The 26,002-nt window shown below is 39.9% G+C and overlaps 1 protein-coding gene across 1 annotated transcript; it reads left to right on the top strand.

Moving 5' to 3' along the window:
• Positions 1-369: 369 nt before the first annotated feature.
• Positions 370-21,061, top strand: crispld2 (cysteine-rich secretory protein LCCL domain containing 2). The gene is made up of 15 exons (XM_042490209.1): positions 370-543; positions 3,624-3,971; positions 5,896-6,014; positions 8,637-8,769; positions 11,086-11,201; positions 11,631-11,731; positions 12,194-12,388; positions 12,474-12,534; positions 12,651-12,717; positions 12,810-12,940; positions 13,071-13,114; positions 13,232-13,304; positions 13,744-13,819; positions 15,599-15,729; positions 19,471-21,061. The coding sequence occupies exons 2-15, from the start codon at positions 3,696-3,698 to the stop codon at positions 19,520-19,522; spliced, it is 1,575 nt and encodes a 524-aa protein (XP_042346143.1). The 5' UTR covers positions 370-543; positions 3,624-3,695; the 3' UTR covers positions 19,523-21,061.
• Positions 21,062-26,002: the final 4,941 nt, after the last annotated feature.

Genomic DNA, 26,002 nt, shown 5'->3' with positions numbered 1-26,002 from the left:
AATATAGTTTTAGCGATTTTCGTGATTTTTCGTTTAGTTTTAGTGGTTTTCGTTGGGAATCCCCCCTGCTGCTCCTGTTGAATCTGTTGTAATGTTTGTCTGTCGCTGGTTGTGAATATACATATCTGGGTAATAACTGTCACCGGTCGTGATCCAGAGATGGTGATCTAACTGCTTGCCGCTGGCTGGGCTGACAGCACCGAGATTTGTAGTTTTCTTTCTGACATTAGGCTGCGCGTCAGCGTGCGCTCACTGCGCGCGCTCTGCCAAGAACACAGCCTACTTCAGGGAGGCTGGCGCGGGGGGGGGGGGACGGGGGGAGTGAGGAGAGACAGTAATTTTTTCCTCTGGTCCTGAGGGGTCTCCTTCTCTATATAAGGCACTGTGAGCTGCTCAGGAGTTACACAGCTCCTGTGTGCTTCAGGATCACCGCCAACAAGCTGTAGTCCGCTCCACTCACAAGGGAATAATAGCTCTGCAGTCCAGCGCGCGGAGGAAACTGCTCCCAAATACTCAACTGGATACTGAGAGAGAGAGATAGAGGTGAGCAACATGAGACAACACACACATTTATTTGCAACATGTTGTGGCAGCAGTTTAACTTTAGAAAGGCCATGTCTATTGTCATATTTCACCTCCTTTATAATGCACCTTGCAAAAATAAGTTGATAAACAGTGAAAAAGATACACCTTAGGACTTTGTGAATTAAGCTAAACCCGTTTTACTAAGCCTATTTAGTTTTTTCATATTTATTGATTCACTCAGTATGACAACATGAACTTATGACAGGAGCAACTCTTGTCTACCTTCAGTGGAGTTACAAACCATACCACAAAAGAGGCTACTGGCAGGACACTGCCATTCATTGTGAACCAGCTGATTCACTGAGCAAATGTCAATGGGAGAGAAACATTATGGAAAATAGCCTTCTGTAAATATACAGGCAGTAAGCTTATGAGCAACACCATAAAGTATTTTAAAATGTAATACACTGTATAAATAAATGACTTGTTTTGACTTTAAAAAGTTAGTGTCCCAGCTGCCTTAAATTTTTAAGTTGACTGAATCTGAGAGGACAAGTTGACATGATTTTGCAATGATTCAACTTGTTTTTTCAAATAAAGTCAAAAACAGATGTTTACAGTGTAGATTTTAAGTTATCAGTACAATAATAACCCATATTTCAACCCCCTTAGAGTTCTGGGTTCAGGTTCAGGTTACTTTGTTTGTACCCATAGGTAGATTTGGTTTGCAGTATAAAGTGCAAGGCATCCATTTAACACAGTTGTCAGACACCACAGACAACAAACAGGATAAAAAGGTGCAAACTGTTGTTAAAAAAACAACAGAAATTACAGGTGGAAACCTTCAAAAGGGCATGAAACAGTGAGCAAGCACCTGTGAAAATGTTAGAATTTAGGCAGTTTACATTGTGACATGAGTTTATTTACATTCAACCTCGTGGTGAGGTGGAGAGGAGTTCAGCCCCTCTTCATATCACACACAAGCCCACCAGTGGCAGGGAGGACTTAGTTCCCATAGACAAGTTGTGGATATGTACGTGTGTCCGAGCCTTCAGCTCTGTCTGTCACTCTGGTATAAAATTCATGAGAGCCATGAGAAGGGCCCTGACAGAGAAGCTGGTAGAGGTTCAGTGTGAAAAGGGTCGGCACAGGGAGAGGGTGAAGCAGGGTGTGGTGCCTTAGCTGCCCGCTGGCTCGCAGTGCCCAGAGCTGGCACAGCATGTTGACACAGAGCCGGTGCCAGACCTCAAGCCGCCTTTTCAGCCAGAGGGAGAGAGGTGAAAGCATTCAAGGATGAGAGCAGCCGGTGCGAGCTAGAGCTTGGTTTATTTTGTCTTTCGTCTCTGATCACACTAACTGACTGCTCCTCTCTCTCTCTTTGTAAAACGTTGTGACTTTGTGATGTTTGGTTTACCTCTGATCTTCATGCTCGTTGGCCTCCCAGAGGGAGGAGGTCAGATGCACGGTCAGTTACAGAGCTTTGGCTCTGGATGTGTCAGGAATGTAGTGTTTTGCGGTTCAACAGGGTGAAAGCTTGTCAACCTGAGCTCAGGTCTCCCTCCTCAGTGTCCCGCCCTGCTGCTCAGTCCGGTTAGAAAATAATCAGAGAGACTAGGAGAGGCAGATTGTATTTCTCATGAGGTGCAACAAGTCAGTGTTATATTTACTGTTTCAACTTAATATGCTCTTTGTAAAATCTATGTTTAAAATTATACTATTACTGGTTAAAGGCTCTCGAGGGGGATTTAACTGAAATAATGCTGATCAGGAAACAAAGGCTAAATATACCTGACTAAGTCCTGACTGTTCAAATTCATTTTATCTTTTGGATATAGAGGTTAACTGGTTAGTCCATTGAAACCTGGATCAACATCAGTTTCTTGTGTCGAATTCAGATGCATTTTAAGCTGTTTAACCCTTTGAAACCTAAATAAACTGGTTTGAAACAAGGGGAGAAAGGCAGTGAACAACTTGGTAAGAAATGTCGCAAAAATCTCAAAGAAGGTGATAAGAAAAAGACTTGAAAATTATTGTCTTTTTAAAAGGCTGAAATAAAAAAATAAGTAGAATGTCCAGAAAAATGTATTCATGATTATTGTTACTATATATTCAAAGTAATTTTACAGAAAACGGCATTTTTCCCCCAGTTTGTAGTACCTTTATTGTTTTGTTTTTTACCTTAATTTAAAATTTTTTTTTTATTTTCAGGTAATTTTCTTTCTCTAAACTTTTTTTACCCCTAATTTCTTAGGGGTAAAAAAAGTTTCTGCAAGACCATGTTTCTGCAAGACATCAAACCAGGTTTCAAAGTATTATTTGTGGTGCAGTTCATGTTATTTTTGTTTCCATGTGGAAGTGTTTGATGCTGTGAAAACAAGATATTAAATGTTGCACAGTCGGAAACTTGGTTGGCAATTAAAACATTACTCACAGAATGATAATGCCACAAAATAAAATAATGCCACATTATGTTGCATGAGATATTGACAGCATCATGATGTGGTCAGTTCTGGGATGGACAGTTTATTTCAAGACAATCACTATTACACATTACAGTATGAGTGGAGTGAAAGAGGACACACCTCTTAGATTTAGATTAAAAAAAAAAGATAATTAATTAGATAATTAACTCCGATACTCCATCACCCACACAGCCTCAAAAATCACCAGCTTATTGTTAACAGATCATCTAAAGCCTCTAAAGGGAAGGACTGATTGCAGAGCAGTTGTATTAGATTGCATCAGATTTTATTAGCCTGATAAACCAGCAACCGTTTTTTTTTTTTGCAACAGCCAAAAACTTGCAAAAGGCTGAACTGACAGCAAGCAGAACAGCTGAGGGAAAAAAGTCCAGAGTTGAGGGAGGACATTGCCTCAGCACCACAAAAGCCTGTGTGCCAGATACAACATAACACAATACAAGGGAGAGAACGAAGAATTATAGATTTCCATATCAATATTTTATCCAGGCCCCATCAAGTTGTGAACTCTAAGTAACTCCCACAATAGTTCGGTAATCCGTATGCCCTTACTTTGTAATCTCTGCTTTGTTGACTCACACAGTGGGGAAAGACTCATTAAAAGTTTCCTCCCTGCAGGTTGTGTCTGGGACTTCACACACAATCCACCGTCTCCTGCAGTCTTAAAGTCGAACCAGCTGAAGTGTCAGAATGACCTGCGCTGCCATGACCTGGCTCCCCGTCCTCTCCATCTCCCTCCTGCTGTTGTGCGTCAGGGACTCGGCGTCCCTCTTCCTGCCCGACTCCAAGGAGCTCAGGCAGCTGCTGAGCCGCTACGAGGAGGAAGCCAACCAGAACAGCACCGGCAACACAGCTGGCAGTAGGACCCGCCGGGCCATCCGCTGGTCTGACCGCGAGGAGATTGTCCAGCTGCACAACAAGCTGAGGGGTGGCGTCTACCCCACTGCCTCCAACATGGAGTTCATGGTGAGACATGTCCCATTAACCCAGTTACCTATTTCACTTTCATCCTTAAAGATTAAATTTAATATCTGGCTTTACCTCACAAAGAACTTCATTTTGCTGTGACAGCAGCCTCTGAGATGTAGCTGGTGATCAGACTTTAAGGTTGTATTCTGTCCAGAAAAGCACTGTTGCTCTAATAAAAACAACCTTTTCTCTCTGCTGGAAACATGCAGTCATGATGGTGAGATTTTGCCAGCCTGCGGTGCTGCTCTTTATAAGGAGGATAATAATCCTCACTCTGTTCTACCTGCTCAGACAGCTAAGAGAGGACAGGAGAGCGAGGGAACACTGGGTCAAGGGAGGACAGTGAGAATAAGGCTAGAAAGGTAAAGTCATGGGCAGTGGACGGTTGTGACTCAGTAAATTTTAGTATTGTACGTCAGTACAAATTTTAGGTATTCGTTCTATTACTTCACTACATTTATCTGAGTACTTAAGTTAAGTCTGCTAATTAAAATTTTAGCATAAAAAAGCTTCAGAAGAGTTTATGTATATGTATAATATATGATGTATAATATATCATGTTTTGATAGAAATTAGGTTATCAAACAGTTCACACAAGTACAGCTGCAATGATTAGTTGATTAATCAGCCAGCTGACAGAAAATTAATTGCCAATTATTTTAATGGTCTTTTAAAAAAAAAAAAAAAAAAAACAAAAAAAATAAAAAAAAAAAAAATATATATATATATATATATATATATATATATATATATATATATATATATATATATATATATATATATATATATATATATATATATATTTTTTTGTTTTGTTTTGTTTTTTAAATTTTTTTTTCTTTTTTTTGGGGGGGCGGGGGGGGGGGGGGGGGTCCTTTTTTAATGTTTTTGGGGGGCGGGGGGGGGTCCTTTTAAGTTGTAGGATGTTCTTCCCCATTTTGTCATATATAATTTTGAGGGTTTTGGAGGGGGTGTTTTTTTCCCCTCTTTTTTTAATTTTAATTTTAATTTTTTTTTTTTTAGGATTTTTTAATTTTTTTTCTGCATTTTACTTTTAATACTTTAAGTACATTTTCCTGAATATACTTACTTACTTTGACTAAAGTAACATATTAATGCAGGGCTTAAACTTGTAAAAGAGTATTTTTACCATGTGGTATTAGTACTTTTACTTAAGTAAAGGATCTGAACACTTCTTCCACCAGTGGTCATGGGACGACGTGGCACATCAATGGGTAAAGTAGAAGAGGGATTATTGTTGAGACACACAGAAAGTTATAGAAAACCACAAGGTCCATGAAGTTGAGAGAAGCAGCGGTGGCCTGGGTGTCTCTGGAGTGCGGTTACAGCCGGGAAGGAAAGTGTCTGAAGATTTACTCAGCCCCAGTGCTCTCTCAAATTCCAGTGAACAGGCAGTGTGTGTGTTTGTGTTAGTGTATGGGTGTTTGGGGTTACAGTGGTGTCTGTGTGTGCATGTTTTAGCGACCACCAAAAGGCTGGAAATTTACTGAGGAAATGTGCTTTGAGCGGCCGTGCCGTATGCAGTCCTCCCTCCCTCTGTAGCACCCCCACACCCCACAGTGGGAGTCAGGTGTCTTCTCCACTTTCCACCCTTCTTCTCCACCACTGTAAAGAAACCCACTCAGGAAATGTGGATAATTCAGCTGTGATTGCAGGAGATTTGTAGTGGACCAGGGCCAGGCGCCAGCTGCCCCGCTCAAATGTCACCGTCAAAGGTCAATGTTGTACTTGTATCCAGCTCAGTTTCAGCTCACTGGGAAGGAAGGAAGTGCAGGAGTGGAGGTCTTGAACAAGTTGCGGTTAGGTATCTACTGAGTCAGAACAAGATGTGGATTATAATGCTTTAAATTGTAGCTGATGCAGCAGGTGAATGAAACTTGATTTTTCTTTATGCGTACAGGTTTGGGATGATGACTTGGAGCGCTCTGCTGTTAACTGGGCCGAGCAGTGTCAGTGGGACCATGGACCTCAGGACCTGCTCATGTCTATTGGACAAAACCTGGCTGTTCACTGGGGAAGGTGAGATACAGTACCACATACAGTCAGTCAGCAACTGAGACTTTATCTTGCTTTAAATTAAATCAGATTTTATAAATACCATTACCATTGCTAAGGCTGAGTATCACATATTTTCTTTGGTACTGATATAAAAACAACATTTTTTGGAGGTACATTTTTTGAAGAATATGAACATGTTTTTCTAAAAACACTTTTTAAAAAAATTTTTATTTGTTGCACTTTATGATAAGACACCATTTATAAGACATTGGGGTTGCAGTGATATACCGTTTTAAAGGTATAACATGATATTAAAGTTGACAATGGGTTGCCTGGTGGATCAGTGGATAGAGCGGGCGCCCCATATATAGAGATTGTGTCCTCGCAGCAGCAGCCGCGGGTTCAATTCCTTGGCCCTTTGCTGCATGTCATCCCCTCTCTCTCTCCCCCTTTCACACTTGTGCTGTCATTTCAATTAAGGGCAAAACTGCCCCCCAAAAAATCTGGACAGAGAATCTCGCCTTTCTTCTTGTTGTTTACAAAAAGGAGACTTTCTACCCATACATCAATGAAAAAAAAGGTTTCAAGTCTTAATCATAATGATAAAACAGCTCAACTTAAACTTCTTCTGTTTTTCATTCTTTTACGGGTCTCTCTGATGATAATCCTATAATACTGTAAAACTGCAATTTACACAAGAAGGTTATCATACTGTGAAAATCTCATACCCCTGCAACCCTACAAGACATGTATAAGATGACAGTCCCTTTGACTCGTTTGTGCTTTTTAATTGATATTTATGCAATTATAAATGCTTAAAATTGATTAGTAAATGCTTCATAAACTGTTAATTTGAAGAAGTCCTTCAGCAGAGGGTGATACAGGGATGGAAAACATGGTAAACATTATACCTGTGAGCATCTTCATGTTAGCATGTGCACTATAACGCATGTTGATGTCATGACATTGTTACGACGGCCCAAAATTCTGAACCCCAATTAGTCTGAAAAATGTCCCATTGGACATAATTCCCAGCTCATTATCCCAAAAACAAACACTGATTGCTTTTGAAGTCTTGTACAAAATCCAAAACGCTCCCTGCTGTTAGTTTCAGTACCCCCAGAGCAGTCTAAGCCACTGAACCCCAGTGTTTTTAACAGCCCTGCTTTTTCAGCGACTTTTGTACCACCAAACAAGTGTGTTGTTAGCCAAAACATGATCCTTTCCTTGTCATAACCAAGAGGTTTTGCTGCCTAAACCCAATCACACTCACCACAGTGTTGGTGAGAAAGGCTAAAGTTTCAACATATCCTTTTCAATGTAATGCTTTGTACAGAAATGTACAATGCAAACCTTTTTTTCTGGGAAGTGGGTTGTCTGACTGCAGGGAGTTTGTATTTTCAGGGAAAGGGGACTGCAGAGCAATGGGCGTTTGTTTTTGGAATAACAAGGCTGTCAGAGAAATGAGCTTTCGGTCCAATGGGACATTTTTCCAACTAACGGGGCTTCGGAATTTTGGTCTGTTGGAACAATGGGCCGACCCCCCAATGACCTTAACATTTAGCTCAAAGCACCGCCGTGCCCGTGGACAGAGCTGATGGCATGGCTGTGGACACTAAGTCTTGCTCACAACCTGGCAACCCAAAAGCAGTTAAGCTTATAACGGCTGATTACTGATAATTAGTAAATGTAAACACCTAATTGCAGAATAAGTGAACAAGACAACAAACCTGACTTTGCACTAAATGCTCATTTTTGATACTTGGCAGATACTCGGTGCTATGACATATTTTATCACCCAAAAAACTATTGAGCTTTGATGGCAGGCCTAAGCAGTACAAACAGTAGTTCAGAGTTATTCTGGTACAAATCCAGTCGGTCATACATATTTCTTATGTATTTCTTATTGATTAACGTATTTTCTGAATAGTCAATGTCATAAGAGGACATCCTGTAAACTACAGAAATGAGTGCTGCTCCTTTTAAAAAAAAAAAAAAAAAACCATGGATAGTGCCAGTCAGTGCCAGCGTATTAAGGTTGATGTTTATGTGAACAAGTGTGTGTGTGTGTGTGTGTGTGTGTGTGTGTCTGCGCACCAGACACAGCAGGTCTCTGTGAATGACAGTGTATGGCTATCGCAGCAGGTGCCCTTCCAGGAATCTGCACTCATTCTCACAGCCCTCTTCCTCCCTCCCTGTTCCCCTCTTTTCTTCTTGTGCCAACAAACCCTGATGTGGAGTCCTTTTTTTCCACTCGCCCTCTACTCTCCATTTATACGCTCAGCACTTTTCAATACCGTAAAAAGAGATGTTTATAACAAGAGCTTGAACAGATTTGTTGGGCCGTGGAGCCATGTTTAGGTTTGCTCTGATTCTCTTCTTTTTTTTTTCCAACCTGATTTGATTTCCCCTGTTATGGAGGGGAACCAGACTGCCGGTCTGTGTGCCAGCTCAAATTCAGACTCATCATTTGAGGCCTGAGGAGGAGGAGGGGCAGGGCGGTTCATGCAGTGTTTCTCAAGTCTGGCCAAAGCACCTGGCAGCTCCCTCAGATATTTCCCTTTTGCCCTTGGTACCTGGACAGCCTGTGACTGAGCCTACTGTGTGTCTCTGTGTGTGTGTTTGTGTGTATGGGCCCTACAGATACCGCTCTCCAGCCTTCCATGTCCAGGCCTGGTACGATGAGGTGAAAGACTACACCTATCCCTACCCCCAGGAGTGCAATCCTTGGTGTCCAGAACGCTGCTCCGGGCCCATGTGCACCCATTACACCCAGGTGAAACTAATTTAAAAAATAAAAAACAGGGCAGGGGAAGTTTAGGTGAAAGCAGCATGGTCTCACAGAAATACGTGGAATGACCACAACCTCTCAACACCGCTTTTGTGGTGGTGGCACATAATGTGTTAAAATTCTAGGTAGTTTAAAGAGCATCAAAGTCTGTGTGTAGAGGAAAGTTGGGGTGGTGGATGGGTCAAACAAACACAGGACTTTCATCCAGGAGACTGCTGTTCATGTCACATGCGAAACCAAAAGTCAACGTTGACGTATTTTAATTTGACTTTATATACTTGCATCACATTAGTACTTATTACTTACTTGTTTTAACTGAAGCCACAGTCTTTTTTGATATGTAACCAAATAGTTTTGTCGCTTAAACCTAACAAAATTAAACCTAACTAACTAACACAACATTAACCATGTGTTCAACATTACAACCATTCCTGCACAGAATTTTAAATATTTACAAGCCATGGCCATGTAATATGGCATTAAGAGATGGTGTTTCTGTGAGATAAGGTTGGGTGAAAGAGAAAATTTTAAGACAGACAAAACATAAGGTTAAAGAGGAAGTCCACTTATTTTACACAGACAATTCTACACAAGTCTGATAAACTGCCTCAAAGACGTCGCCTGAGTCAGTGTCAGTGGATGCTGAGGACCACAAGTTTAAAAATAACCTCTGTCGCTGCTCATCTCTGCTTAAGGGCTAGCAGCCTAAGGCTACATTAGCCACTACTAGAATAGCACACCTGCATCTCCGGCCAAACTGTCAGTGATGGGGTTTTATTGTGGGTAATGTAGGCACCATATTTTAACAAAGAGGAATTCTTGGAATAAAAAAGACGATATCTCCTGTTCTGCACCATCATCTGCCGTACTATCCATTGTGAATGACAATTTTATCGAAGTGCAATGCACAATCGCAGAAGTATGCCATTAATGATGCACTTAGTTTGCAGTTAGTTTACATTCATACAGATAGGATATTGCAAGAAGCTAAAAAATGTGGTATATGACTTTTTAGGGTGAATTATATTTTTGAACCTCCTTTTGAAGATTATATTGTGATGTCTGCTATATTTATGATAGAATCTGTATAGTATCAGCCTGTGTGCATTTTTAAAATCTGTAATATGAACCATATGTGACCTAACAGGTGTTGCTGGGTTGCAGCATGTGGTTTGTGCACCGTTTATGATATTTCCCAGTATTTATGGGCAGAGTTGTGGGGGCACTGAGGGCTTAAATGACAGCCATGGGTGTAGGAACTGGACAGTGTGGACAGTGATGATTAAATAGAAAATCAGATGCAAATAATGTTTAGAAAGAAGCGTTGAAGAGTGGATGAAAAAATGAATCATTCAAAAGGAAACAGGACAGAACTCCTAGACTTTACTTTGTGGCTGCTGGGATGAGTTTGCAGAAACATCCAGACTCCTCCCTTTGCCTTCACCCTGAAACCCGATCACTGCCATCTGGTAGTCATTTCCAGACACACCAGACACCCCTCACTGCTTGACCTGGATTCCTCAGAAGATGCTGCAGAGACGAGACAGTGCCAAATCTGAGCATCATCACCTTGTCTCTGTCCTTCGTTTGCTGGAAGTGCTGATGTAGCCGCAGTCCAGGTAGTCATACTCCATAACTACCTCTGCGGAGAAATGATAGACCCTCGTTAGAGAGTACACTGAGCTGAGCTACCAGCACTCAGCACACATCAGTCTGTGTGCTGACTCACTGCTTCCAACGGCTTCTAACTGGACCAGGAAAAAGACGAACATTCCTGAGGAGGGAGAGCGCACATGTTTCAGAGTTTGGAAGGAAAGTGAGGAGGAGTTATGGAACATGCTGTGTTGTATTTGCCGTCAAATGGCACATCATTCATCTGGAACACCACTGTAGCAGGTTTCCATTTAATAAGCCGTTTTATTTTACCGTAGACAGTTTTGGGCCTACGCTGACTTCTGGTTAAGATATGCAGTTAAGATATTAAAAGCTGCTGTTTGTTTCCACTTTATTTGGATGATGGAAATGGTCATGATTGTGTCACAGAGGGCAAACTGGGTTCACACAAGACGTGCATTTAACTGTGGTAGACTAACAGACTGGGCACTCATGGAAGTCCCAGTGGCCCCATTAATCATAACGGCCAATCTATTTGCTTCCTCTGGAATGACTGATTGAGCGATGGGCTGAAAGAAAAGTGAGGCAGGAAATCTGCAGGCTCAATAGTTCACTCTGCTGTTTGTCTGTTCATTCAGCAATTCTTTGTGCTAACCTGGCCATTCTTTTTTTTTCCCCTCTTCACAGCTGGTCTGGGCAACCACTAGCCGTGTGGGCTGTGCCGTGCACATGTGTCCGAGGATGAACGTGTGGGGAGAAATATGGGAGAATGCTATTTACCTTGTGTGCAACTACTCCCCAAAGTAAGATCAGTATTCCTCCACTCTTCATTAACACCTCCTCTCTTTTCTTGTTTACATTCTTCCTCCTTACAGCGCTGACAAATGCCACAGTGTGTCCCTATTATAGCCGTGCTGCAGATATGTAGTGCTAGTTGTTTGATACATTTGTATGACATATTGGAGCCATTAAAATTCCTCCAGAAGTCAGAATAGAAAAATAATAATGCAGCACAGGGAAAGAAAAATAAGAGCAGAGCAGGCGCTTTTTTTCCAGACAGGATGTAATTGCCTGAGAGACAACGAGGAGTGTTTTTATTAGTTTGCAGGATTAATGACTATTAAGAGTGTTGAGAAAGAGTGCTGAAGTAATTACAAGGCCATGAGCCCAGTGGCGCTTGACTGATGATTCATTTCCACCTTAGTCAAGCTGACCACTGTTCACTTCTGCAGGGGCAACTGGATCGGCGAAGCGCCATACCAGAACGGCCGCCCGTGTTCACAGTGCCCTCCCAGCTATGGAGGAGGATGTAGGAATAACCTGTGCTACAAAGGTGAGCAAACTCACATGGCTCTTATTTTGCAATATTACCATGTTACCTACCTGAACTCATATTGTTGCACCTCTTTAAAATGTTGTATTTTCCTTAATTTTATGCATTTTATATATTTTTAGCTTTATTTTTATTAATATTATCTCAGTGGGTTATGGTTCTCTATCTTATGTTATACATTCTATTTTTATCCTCATTTTATCTTACTTTTACTAGTATTATTAAGTGGGTTTTATCCATGTGAAGATGCATTCTATCTATTCTATCCTGATCTTATCTTATTATATGCAGGTTTTATTGTGTCTATGTCTTCTAAGTCTTTTCATGTGAAGCACTTGGTGCATGTAATTTCTTTGTTGTTAAGCACATTGGGCTGCATTTCTTTTATGAAAAGTGCTATACAAATAAAGTTTATTATTATTATTACTTTTATTATTATTATATTTGTGCATCTGTCCATAGACTCCCAGCGCTCAGAGACTGAGGACATGAATGAGGTGGAGAAGCCTCAGGTTCCTTTGCCACCACGTACCACCGCCAAACCCGCCCCCAAACCTAAACCATCTGCTCCAAAGAAACCAGTGTCCAAACCGTCCACTCCTAAGCCCACCACACCCAGGACGCCACCTTCAAAGACTCCCAGCAACACCTTTCTCGGTAGCTACAGGAATTATTTTTGAATCCTTAAACATCCATGTTTTTTTTCCACAATTCTTCAGTCATTTTTTGTCTTGTTTTTCAGCTCAAAACATTAAGTGTGAGACTAGACTGCGGGACAAGTGTAGAGGCGCAACCTGCAACAGGTTAGCTTGTTTTTCCTTTGGATGTGCATAAAATGTTATATATTATTATTTATTCTGAGTGATTTCCCTCTAATATCAACCCACTCTTGTGTCCATCTCATTTTCTGATGCTGCAGATATAACTGTCCTGCTAATTGTCTGAATAAAAAAGGAAAAGTTTGGGGAACTCTCTTTTACGATGTGGTGAGTCTATCCGACATGAAACAAACATCTTGCATATGCAACAATTTAACTGTGAATGCAGATTTATGATTGTTCATCATTTACTGTTTCAGCAATCGAGCATTTGCCGAGCTGCTATTCATTTTGGTGTCATTGACAACAATGGTGGAGTGGTCGACGTCACAAGGATGGACAAGTTTCCATTCTTTGTTAGAGCCACTAAGAATGGCATTGAATCCTCCAGGTAGGTGTTTGTGGAAATGTGTTTCATAAGTGTTGCTGAAGCAGCACTTATGAAACACATTTTGCGCAACTCTGGATTTCTGAGAACCATTTGCCTTCCTGATTTCTAAACACTACGATGTCGTTTACAGTAAATATAAAGCCAGTAATGCCTTTGTGGTGGCCAAAGTGGAAGGTAAGTGAGGCTCAATTTTTAAGAAGAACTTTAAGTCATCATTGCGTGTAGACTCACACAGTCAGCCAACATGCATTAAGTATATTAAGTGTTTTTTTCCTTCACTTTCTGTGGCAGAAATGAGTGCTGACTGCTACACCACAGTGGCTGAAATCTGCCCGTTCAAAACGCCCACCTCAAAGTGTCCAAGGTGCCTCTTCATATCATCTTATCATTCTCTAAAGCATGATATAATCAGCAAATTAAAGGTTTAGCTTTACAGTAACTCCTCCTGTGGGCAATCATAACCATTATCTGTATGAAATGATAATGGATGATAATAAAGTAAAATAGAGTTATAATATAGTGACATATGTCTTTATAGGAGAAATTGTAACTGTTACAAATGTTCTTAACAAATATTCTCATATCTTCTTACAATCCTATTATATACTTTGTTATAAACCATTTAAAAATTATATTTCAGTTTTATATTACTAGATACCATTTAAAAAATATATAGTGCTTATGAATGCTAAAAAGAAGATACCGAAGTCATGCTTTACCCATTTTTTAAAATAAGTTATTTCGCTTAATGTGACCTTCATCTGTTGCTACAAGTTCATACTAATGCCCGATGTGTTCCTCAGGATCTTCTGTCCGACTGACTGCAAGTCTCAGCCCTCTTATTGGTCACCTGTGATTGGAAACAACATCTATGCAGATGTAAGTAAGAGGCACATTCTGAGTGATTTTTTACAAATAGATCATGAATCACCCCAGAGATCCAGGCTCCTCCAGTTCTGTGCTATTTTCATTTATTTATGTGATAACAGCTCAGACAGTATGAAGATGATGTCTGCATATGCAGCGTGGTTAAGATAGAGTAACTTTGCAGGCGTTGTGGTGCATGGTAGCTATACAGACAGAGTACAATTCTTCCGTCCACACTGGAGGGGAAAACATTTATTTCTCTCCACTGACACTGCGTTGAAACGAGGTACCTCGTTGGCACTTCCGTCTTCTAGCAAACAACAGAAAAAAGCCTAAAAGCTGCTGTGTGGCCGGATGCACACCTACAGTGTACTGAACACAAAACTACGTTTTTATAAGCTATCAAACGAAACGAAAAATTAGATACAGGATTAAGTGAACAGCGGGAAGAATGGGAAAACTGGGCGATCATGACTCTTAGAAATATGAAACAGGTACTAATTTGGCAGGACAAACTGTAGAGGTTGAAGCTAACTATACTCTGCAAGGCCTGGTTTTGAAAATTATCCTTTGACGCACTGATATCTAATGTTTTTAAGTAGCTACATGCATTTTGTTAGCTTTTCCATATTGCGGCGCTAACTGTTTTCCCCTCCAGTGGACGTGGTTTTCAGATTATGATGTGTGGTGCTCTGTTTCTGTGGAAAACCGTTGAATCACAGTATGAACATGGCTAATGGAGAATGGGAGTCATGGTGAGCTAAGCCCAAGACTGCCAGGGATGTATTACCCAGCATGGGGCCCGACCACTCAGAGGCTTATTCAAGTGTTATCTCAGACTAAGTGCTCAGAGAGAGGAGATAGAAATGGTTTCATAAAAAGGTGGTTTATGTCATCGCTCAGAAGTCACTTAAAACATCTTTAGAGCAGATTACTCACTGTAAAGGATCCTCCAGACTGAATTTATAAGATGTACAGTGGGCACAGTCAAATAAGTCCCTGTGTTTAAGTCTTTGAAACCTGGAATGACATTTTCTGGAGCTGTGTTCAGATTCCCTTTACATACATTTAAATCTTTGAAACCTGAGCAAATTCCTTTGATTTATTTTGAAAACATGGCTAAAAAGGCTGTGAACAACTTGGCAAAAGAGGTCCCACAAATTACAAGAAAATGGGAAAAGGTGGCAAGAAAATGACCTTAAGATTCATTTTGAGAGGAGAGAGGAGAGAGGAGAGAGGAGAGAGAGAGAGAAAGAAATGGGTAATTTTCTTGTAACTCATACCTTGTAACTTCTTCCTGTGTTTTTAAACGACATCAAGCCAATTTACTCTGGTTTTTAAGGGTACATGTTTTACCTTGGAAGCTGACCTTAGATGACGGTTGACACAGATCACAGCTGAGTAGAAATCTTGAACGTCTTACAGGATTAGGCAATAGTGTGTCTCCTGGCAAATTTGCACAGGAATGTTTTGCAATCTCAGGCGCCCGAATGTGTTTCTCCAGTGGTGTAGAAGCTGGATGCTGGGACATAAACCATCTGGTGAGAAATGTTGTAGGGGTGTATGAACGGTATGAGCAGTGTTTACACTAGAAATGAGTGATTCTGCTCCAGACTGTTGATAAAAGCTTACGGTCTGTTGTGCTGGCTCAGACTGCGAAACAAATTCTTGCGTTTGACTGTAAATTATTGCAATATATTTTGACTGTATTTAAAAAGAAAGGAATAGGAAAGACATACAAAACCTTCTTACACCAGTGTTTCTCTTCTTTGCCACACTTTCTCTTCACAGAGCTCCAGCATTTGTAAAGCGGCCATCCACGCAGGGGTACTGAGAGCAGACGGCGGTTATGTGGATGTTCTGCCACTGGACAAGAGAAAGAGCTATCTTGGAATCTTGAAAAACGGCATCCAGTCTGAGAGGTACTACACTTGACTTTTTTGTACATTTTTTACTGTAATTATCTTTTCCAGATAAGGACTGTTGCACTATAACAAAAAGACACAAAGATGGATGGATCAAGCGCCATGTCAAATAGTTGTAGTTTACAATAATGACATTAGAGATAATCTCAGTTCCAGAAATCTATATTTTAAGATTTTGCTCCGAGCAGTCTGGCTGTAGAGTATTTAAGAGAAGCCTTTCTTGTCTTCATGTTCAAACATAGCATGTGACAGCCACCATTAACAAACAAGTAACCATTTGGCAGCTGTGAAATTGCAAAGTCGTGTTAGTTGTAATGAAAGCTATCAGTTAAGCATTAAAGCCTGGAGAAGTGTGGGAATGTGTTATCAATAATAACACGACTGAGCACTTTAAAAATCTGCCACCGCAGCAGGTTGAGGAGTGCAACATGTAATCTGCTAAACTCTCATAGGAGTCAGGTAGTACATGTTCAATTTAGTGATTAGGATCCCCCAACAATGTCACAAATCTCCATCCTCGAGGCATTTGCAGTAAATGGAGCAAAGCCTCTCAACCAGAGGAACTTTAAAGGCCCTGCAAATCCTCAGGTGCTTTCATTCATTCTGGTTTGGTAGAATTATGCTGGGATTCATGCAAAGTCAGCAAAATGACTGCACTTACAAGCACGATAAAAATATAAGGTGCAACAAAACTTACAGGAGAATAAAGTCTGCACAAAATCACACAGTTACAAAAAGAGGTCTAATTATCAATTATTATTAATGATTATGTTATCCTACCAGCCGATTTCCTATTTTGTTTTCCTTTGGCCTAACCAGTCATAGCGAGTGACACATCTGCCATGCTAAAGTCATTTGTAGATAAAACTGGAGCTAATGTAGCCGGTATTAGGAGCAGATAACTCTGGGTTAGCCTGGATTATGTTCAGAGACAACGTTTCTTCGAGGAAAAAAAAGACATTTAATGACAAAAAAATCTTGTCTTAGGTTTATGCACAACAAAAGCACTTATTGTATAAAAAGATGCCTAATTTAGCTGAAAACAACTGAAATACACTGTCAGTGAACTTTTCACTAATTACTGAAATACCTAGTTGGTGAACATTTTGCAGATAACTGAACCTTTTGTTAATTTCTACAGTATCAACATTTTTGCGACTTGCCCGATACATTAGTTATCAAAATTTTCTTACTGATTTAGATGACAGAATTTGTTTAGCATTACAGTTCCTTCAAAATGCTCAAAGTCCTCTTTGAAATTTCAAATAAACATAATTTCAAAGGGATTGTTTGGATAACTTCCTGCACAGCTGAGTCAGTCTCATCCACTCTTGTTGCAATTTGTCACAATTCTTAATTAATGTAGCTAAGTAGCAAACAAGCTATGTAGAAAGATGACATGCCCATTTTTGAGCCTGATTGGTCAGCGTTTCTCAAACTTGGGTTAACAGCCTTCCATGGACAAAACACCAAACCTATTTAAATTGCTGAACAAAGTTGAGATATTGGCGGTAAACAATAAATTCAAGTCAATTTAAAACTGAATTTTATGTTGGAGTTAATAAACTGTGATGTTTAGATACAGAATAATTATCTTCAATACTTCGTTCAGCTTGCTTAAATATTTGACCAAATCGGAGTGTGGTAAAGAAAACCTTGAGACACAAATGAAATGAAAAAAATGGGGTTTGTAGTAAAATCAGACAAGTAAATTTGACAAGAAAATCTGAAATATGCCCTAGAAAGGTGCTTTTATTCACTCCACCCTACCTTGATTTATGTCTCCTGTAATGCTGTGTGTAGTGCTCCCTGCATGCACACCATGTTTCTCACATCACTCTCATGGCTGTGGCCAGCCTCAGCGGACCACGCTTAGGCAAGGCAGCCCTTGTGGGCAGTTTGCTGGCATGTACGGTTGTAAGAGTAATGGTGTGGTTTGGTGTGTGGATGGGCCACACATGGGATCTTTGCTTACTTTACTCAGGCATTTCAATTGAGTGTGCAAAGTGCTGAATGGCCAAAATAATCCAAGTCTGACTACTATGAAATCTGATGCAGAGCTGCAAAGGCCCCACTCAGGGCACTGGGATAGCAGGTCAATAAACGGCTGAGAGAGTCCGAGCCATGTGCCAACATCATGGCAGGGTGGGCAGCTTGGACCGGACTCTGTTTCTGGGGAAGTAATCACAGCCTATCTGATTACTCGAGGATGGAAATGCTGTCAGCCACTTAGTCAGTGCTTTCCTTATGCTGACAATTATCCGTGATCTGATACCAATCACACAGACCTATCATGATTATTGATCATGGCAGAGCTTCAAGGTCTCTCCACCAATGAGCTAATTACAAAGTCATCAAGTTTAACACGTGTGGTAGCTGGAAAAGGTCAGACTCAAAAATATGGCAACGATGAGTCATGCTGCCAATGTGCCAGTTCCAAACATGTTGTGAACACCGTGATTGTGTGCTTTCTAATGGACTTGGCTGCTGGGAGGACTTGGACGATACTGAAAAGCAGATTTTTGCAAGAATCACAAAAACAAACATCACGCAAAAAGAATGACTTCAAGGGTGATTTTTACACTTCAGTTCACTTGTCACATGAAGTACTCTCCCTGTGAACACAGCTGTATGATGCCCACTGTGGCTCTAGGAGAGCTTTCTTTAGATAACCCTGATGATGTCACCAAGGTCTAATAAAAGATGCTAATGGATGCATCAAAGGAAGCTTAAAGGAATGCTTCTCCCACAAAAATTTGTAAATCAGTAAGTCATGCCATGTTACCTTAAATTTGTGAGGAAAACTTTTTCCTGCATGTCTCTACAGAAAACTGCAAACGTATTGCTTTATTTCATTGATTTGGGACCATTTTGAACAACATCAAAACTATATCAAAACATAAGTTTACAAACTCTCACAGAACTTGTGTAGCATAATCCATGTCTCATTTATTCTGTCGCATACTCAGTGCTTCCATTTTTGCTAAAGCTTAAAGTGAAAATTATCCTAATTCTCTTCAAAGCCAAATTCCAAATACTAAGGGATTTTTAAGGAAAAATGCATGATTGTAGTGCTGGGCTTAGCACATCCAACGTCCTAGGTAAGCTCCTCTGGCCCTATTTATTACCAGCAAGACCAAGAGCTAATTAGAAATCACCACAAATAATCCATTAAGCTAAAAACAATAAAAAAAATACACTATGTGCAAATCTGCTATTTTTTCTTCTTTTTTTCTAGTTTTATTTTTTTACTGCATCCTATTCCCTTTATATTATATTTGTGTCGCCTATAGGAAGATCCTACACTATGTGTTTGGGAAACACTGAGCATTAGACTGAATAAAAGAATACTGTATGAGTTGTGTGAGAGTTTATAAACAGATCATTTGATATATTAAGTGTTGTTATGTGCGGACCCCAATCAATCAATAAATCATGTTCTCCATTTTCCATGGAGGTATGCAAGAAAATCTTTACAAATTCAAGATAACCAGGTGTGACAGATTAATTTACAAATGGTCATTTTGTGGGTGAATTATTCCTCTCATCTACTCTAGGGATTCAAATGTCAGAAATCAGGATAACTCTGCTACTTCAATTTTGACCATTCTTCTCCAGTTTATTTCTCACAAATCCCCATCTTACAGAAGTTACACACTAAATCACTGGATTGCCTTGTGTTGCATCTGTTTTAGTGGTCGCCAATTGTAATATGTTTTCTGCTCTGTCTGTTTGCAGCAAGAGCAACACTGAGGGAGGCTCTTTCCGAGTCTTTGCAGTGAGGGAGTGAGACGTCAGATCATAAATCCAGAGACCAACAGAGTCACCTCAGCTGCTCAAGAAGAGCAGGAAGTGCCCACAGGTTGGATACCATGGCTGTTCATCTGTCTCTTTAGTGGAAACAGAACGTCCCAGCAGACTGATGGACACTTTACCCTCGTAGTTCATAAACAATAGCTGCCCAGTAAAAGTTGTTGTCCAATATATTTATTGGACCTTCATTTTTAACTCCAAAAATAGATATTTCGACATACTTACTTAATCTGTGAATACAGAATGTTTTTTATATATATATATATATATATATATTATTGAACAGCTGGTGCTGGAAGTTTTGAGTTAGACATGTTTTACAGAAAGTATTATGTTTACATTGTTTCTCTTATTACAAATTCAAATTGGTTTTCATACAGAATGTATACTGATCACACTGTATTTAATCATTGTGTACAGACTATATGAGCTATGGTTTGTTAAACAGTTTAATGTCTGTTCTGATTTATTTTATTTTATTGTATTGCCTTCTGCTCACGTGGATAATCTTTGCTTTTTGCTCTTATGGAATTTAGCCTGTGAAACCAAATCTAAAGTCTAAATTGTATTTATACAGTAGGTTAAGTGGTGTGCTCATTGTGAATGAGGATGTTTTGTTGGCTGGGTAAACCAGAACTCATCAGGCAGATACAAAATGAGAGGAAACAGTGTGGTAAATGAAAGTGTATACAGGCAGCAGGCACTGCTGTAGAAAGATTATGTTTCCCTTCAGAGGGCTGGTGTCAATTTATTGCCAGACATGTGGAGGTGATTTACTGAAGGTGTTACATTGCTAGGTTCACTTTGTAGTATATGAGAGCTGGTGCAGATGGATCCTTAGAATGGTAGCAATAGTGCACGTATCATATAACAATCGCAGACAGAAGATATGTTTAAAATATCAAGCGGTCATTTGCCATGTTATATTTATTTTTGCTTAGTGCTTTCCTCATTTCCTCATCTCTCTTGTTTCTGTCAGAAATATGAAAATGCTAAATTTATCCCCTCCCCACCTAAGACAGATGAATGTGTCACTTGTTTCAGGTACAGAGAGACTTTTATGTGTGGAGGCTAGACTGTTTTTAGGTGTCTGATTGCATTTAAGATTCTCATCATTAAACTGCAGTCTGTGTAACCTGCAATTTACACTATACAGTATATGCAGGATACACATACCTGTAATGTCTGTCATCATACTGGATTGAGGCACGGTTGCCTTATTACAGCCCTGATTTGAATATGCTTCTTAAAGCAATCCTTCATTTTTATTTTTATCTTTTCTTACTTGTTTTGATTTAGGTCTTCAAAGTGTTTCAGTTGTGTCTCTTCAATGCACAGAACATGTTTTAACATAGTTTGCATCCGTCATGTTACAAATGCAAATTTCAATTTGTGCTTCAGGACTGGGGTTTCCAGTTGTACCATTAAGCCTTGTCTGTTCTTGAAATATGCTCTTGCCAATCTGTTTGTTTCATTGAGGATAACAGAGAAAGAAATATCACAAAAACCTGGCCAAGACAAAAAGGAATCTTTTATCTCTTTATTCTACCTCAGTCCTATCGCTATGCTAGGCATTTGAATCTTTTCTATATGGTAATTTTTATGAGAAATGCTATTGGTTTTGTAAAGTTATGGGAACTGTAAATACTATGATTTGTTTGTTTTTGAATAATCCTTAATGCCGTAAGATTGATTCAAATGTGTGAATATATTTTAATTATCTTGTTTTTATACAGATGTAGGATCGGTTCTGTATTTTTTGCACAATTGGAAAATAAAATATGACTTGCAAATGCTGCAACACCTGTTTTTGTCTTAGTAAAGGATGTGTCCAGCAAGCAATGATTATTTTGTGTATTTATCCGTCTGTGTCTGCTCGTGTTTGATGGTTCTTGTATACTTAAAAGTCTAGCGTGCAGGATTCAGTGGCAGTGGATTTAGTGGCCGAGGTTGCAACAGAAACGGTTACTTACAGAAAATTCTCAGTTTCAATCAGAACTATTGCAGTCAAGGATGTGTCATCAACAGAGGCTGTTGCAGAAGTAAACAGTAGCAAGATGGTGGATTGCATTAATTACCTGTAAACTTTTGTTCTGTTATTACAGATATTTGTTTCATCCTTAAAGAAGCCTGGACCAACTTTTAATGAACCAGCTACACACTCTTTATTTTCCCAATGATTTCTCACAATTACTGTTGCTTTCTCAATCCTCTCTTTCTATCCTGTTATATGACATGTACCCATTGTTTGGAAGGTTCGCACTTAGTGCAATGAAATGGACAGAATGGTTAAAAATTAGGTGTGGGAACTGTTAAATAACCCATTCAATATTATTGGAAACAACGAATAAGAGAACAATGGTGGCTTGCACAAACACGCAAATGGCCATATCTGCAGCTAATGTTTGGATGGTCCGCACTGTAGAAACATGACAGTGCAACATGGCGGACTCAGTAGAAAATGACCTTCTCCCTATGTTGATATGAACGGCTCATTCTAAGGTGAGGAAAACATGACATTTTTTTAGGTGATTATGCACCAAAAACAACATACTTCTAATAAATTTCTACCAATATATCCCCCGAAAGAGTACACAATGACTGTTATTTGATCTCACAACTTTATTAAATTTATTTTGACCAGCACATCAGGTTCAAATCTGTGCGTCATGCATTATGAATGAAGTTTAGACCCAGGCCACCCAGGATCTGACCATAATCTTTGGAAGAGTATCACTGGCCATGTTCATAACTTGACTCTGCTTCTTGTCGACACACACATGCAGAATGAAATGGAACAATAAATTGAAGCAATCGCTTTTACTTAAGGACCACATACAGTACATAATCTGCCAATAGGGCTTAGGCTTATTGTGGAGTGATTTCAGAAGAAAGGCGGGAACTCTGTGGACTCGGCTACATTTTCACAACCTTGTAATTTCCCATTTTACACTCTGGGCTGAAGTTCTCAGTTGTTACTTAACAGCTGTGACTGAGATGACAAAATCGCTGTATATACGCCATTCATAATGCCTCATTTACTTAAACCCTGAGAAAAGAGGGGAGTCACTGGAAAAGGAGAGGAAAGTCGACCCGAGCAACCTTGTAAGCACCAGTAATTCTTCAAACCTCTGGGGCTTTTATTAGAGGCAGATGTTCAGTTTCAGTTAAGCCCTGGTTGGACAGGTCTCTGGCCACCTTACTGATAAACAGCTGCAACTGGCTTGTCTGATGACTGTTTTACTCCCATTGTCAATAGAGATAAAGATTTGTACTCACCCTGTAAATCCCCAGACTCCTCAGAGAAAAAGCTTAGGATTTCAGTCCAACTTTCTTGTCCTTAAATGTGCTTTGCACAACATATTGTATTAGTTGTACAACAACTGCATCACTCAGAGGCTAGTAGCAATAAAGTTTTATTTGTTTTTTGTTATTGTAATTTAAATCTATAAGGTGTCAAAACTCTTTGGGCTGCATCGGTGAACTTGATCCATCACCATCCATGTTACATTTTTTGCTTGTAAGTACACAGTCATGCAGATCTGTCACAATATACTAAGAGAATGTAAATAGGTCACCACATGTTTTAATTTCTATAACAAAATGTAAAGGGTGTGGAAATAACTGTTTCCAGTGATCTGGTCACTGAAGCTCCCCCACATGGCTTTAAGAGAGGAAAATGCCCCTTCAGCGTCTTTGGTGTACCAGAAAGACTGCAACACTACAGCTTTATTGACCAGCTGCCACGTGTAAACAGTCTCATGTTCAAAGGGAAGGATCTTAAAGAGGTTTGGCATTTTTAGTAATAATATTAGTTTAGAGTCTTAGAAACTTACCCTTACATGAATTGTTGACACTTGCTGAGCTGCAAGGCAACAGAGAAATGACACAGCCACTAAATAATTCAGTCTTTCACGATAGCTTTGCATATATTGGCTGAACAATGGATTCTCATACAACAGTTTGTATGATAACTTACGAATTAGTGCCCCTCATATTACATTATGTACATAACAAGGTTACTCAGTTAGATTTAGGCAAGTTAATTTACATAGGTAAGGTTTACGAAAAGAAACATGATGAAAATGTATTGTAAAATAACTCCAAGTTCACACTGTTCTGATCACCGGTGTCTGGAAAAGTGCTGTGTTTTATGATTCATCCACCACTCAAACCTCCGTTCTTATTGGGCCACTCGACACTGCCTCCTTCTTGACTCCCATCAGTGCATTGGTCCCGTGATTGCAGTTTCTTAACACAAAGCTAGTGCACAAATGATTAGCCCATCATTACATGGGATATGTATGAAGTTTTAAAGAAAAACAGCTTATTTCTACAATAGCCCAGAGTGCACAAACCTAGCAGTAAGAGACCGCTGAGGATCATGTGGCTCTCTGTAAAAGTTCTTGGTTTCACACGATTCCTACTACCAGTCTTCTGGGTGAAAGTCCTATGTTTTGTGACTCATCCACCCCTCCAATCTGCATCCGTCCCTCTTCACTTGTGTACACATTACATTGGTCTGATTGCAGCCTCTCCCAGGTAGATTGGTTACACAAATTGTGGTGCAATACTTTTCCTAGGTATATGTACAAGTAGTGCATGACAATAGTCTGGGCTGAAACCAGAGTAATATATTAGCACTCAAAGGAAGAGACAGGGAAGTAAATGTATTGACATTTAAATGTTGCAAAGACAGTCATGGCCCCCAGATGATAAATCCTACTGACCTTGGAAAGTTTTTTCTCTCCAGCATTGGTGGGTGATTGTACATCATTGATATTCAGACCTTAAATGAACCTTTGAATGGGGCCTGAATTGACAAAATAGTATGATCTGGAACTTAATACTCTACCTCAGTGATGATGCTGAACAAGTGAGCATATTTTTTGGTCTTGTTTCATCTTCATCTTCATCTTTCTAGGAACCGCAGTGTCGGTCAATTCACCACTTTGGCACCGTGAGGCTGACATTTTTGTTTTTTTAGTGAATTATCTTGACAACTATGCATAGATTGCCCTGACAGGCGGTACAGCTGTTCATGGTGCCTGTGAGATGAATTCTAATGACAATGGCAGGTTGACATTTGTGGTTTTGGGACAATTTTGACTAAACCTTGCAGAAATTGCTGACTCTGGCTGATCAGCAGGGCAACACAACAATGAGACGACAGTCACTGAACCACGCTCACATTAAATGGATTCTCAATCAGGAATTTAATTTTGTTCAGTGCAAAGTGGGTTCCCAGTAACACAGGACAGGACAGCCATGTGTGTGGCATTATTACCAGAATTTAATATTGGCGATTTTATTAATGGGTCTTTGGAAGGTTGGACGAAAGCTTATTGCAGTATAGTCCATACACTTCAAACAGGACCTCCAGGCAGGCCCTCAATCACTGGCCAGAAATACGTCATAGAGGAGACCAAATTATATAATTATGATTGTGATGATATTTCTCTTGCCAGGGAGGCCTTATAGTACAGCACATAATTTCAAGACAGCCAGTTGGAACAGGCCAGCCTGTGTTGAGGATTTTTGGATTTAGAGACACTGGAATTAGATGCATCATCCTCCAAAAGAGGCGAAGCAGAGATGTGGCTGATGCTGTTATGACAGGACTTTGTCTCGACTGCTTGTTCATCATAAGGATGTGGTAAGATTTGTGGATATCAAAGAAGGATGGAGTCTTAACCAAAGGCATCAATCCAAAAAGAACATTTGGACTGTATTTGGAATTGATAGGTTTCAATATTACGTAATTTTACTGAATATTTTGTGTGATCTAAAGGTTACAGCGCAGCCATGAGTTAAGTTCCTAAATACTAATTTTTCACTGTTATGTCAAGTAATGGCAGCATTTCAGGTAATGTTTTGCATGGCCTCTGTCCACACTAAATATTGATGGTGGGTACTAAGTATGAGTGACCTGCAGTTGATAATGTACCTGTATATTGTCTGTGAGGAGGTAAAACGAGATAATGCAGAGTGAAGAAGTGTTGGACCCTTCCTCCATGACATTTGTGTGTGTGTGTATGTGTTTGGATAGTTATTTTTTTACCTTTGTTTGTATGAGGTGTGGTGTGTTTTGGTTTTGTCTGTCTGCCCATTTTTCCCCACCTTGCTCCCTCTCACTCTCCTGTTTTCAGCATGCCTGATCAGCATCTGCAATCAGCACACCTGTCCGCCAATCAAGCCACCTCCTCTCCTCTACAAATACACTATGCCAGCTTCCAGTTCCTTCTGAACTTTTGAGCCATACCGTGTTTGTTATGAGTCAAACATCTATCTCCTGCACAGTTTTGCTTGCCTGTGCCTGAGAATTTAAATATATAAATTAAATATAGAAATATATAAATTTAGTTTGTTTGCCTGCCTACCTGAAGGCCTGAGGCCTGTACTATGAAGCTACTATGAAGGATTTGGAGTTAGAGAGGATTAATTTGATGTAGGTCAA

The sequence above is a fragment of the Plectropomus leopardus genome, chromosome 1 (assembly GCF_008729295.1).
Source record: "Plectropomus leopardus isolate mb chromosome 1, YSFRI_Pleo_2.0, whole genome shotgun sequence".
Lineage (NCBI taxonomy): Eukaryota > Metazoa > Chordata > Actinopteri > Perciformes > Serranidae > Plectropomus > Plectropomus leopardus.
The sequence above is the reverse complement of the archived record's forward strand: the minus strand, read 5'-3'. Positions and strand labels throughout refer to the sequence as shown.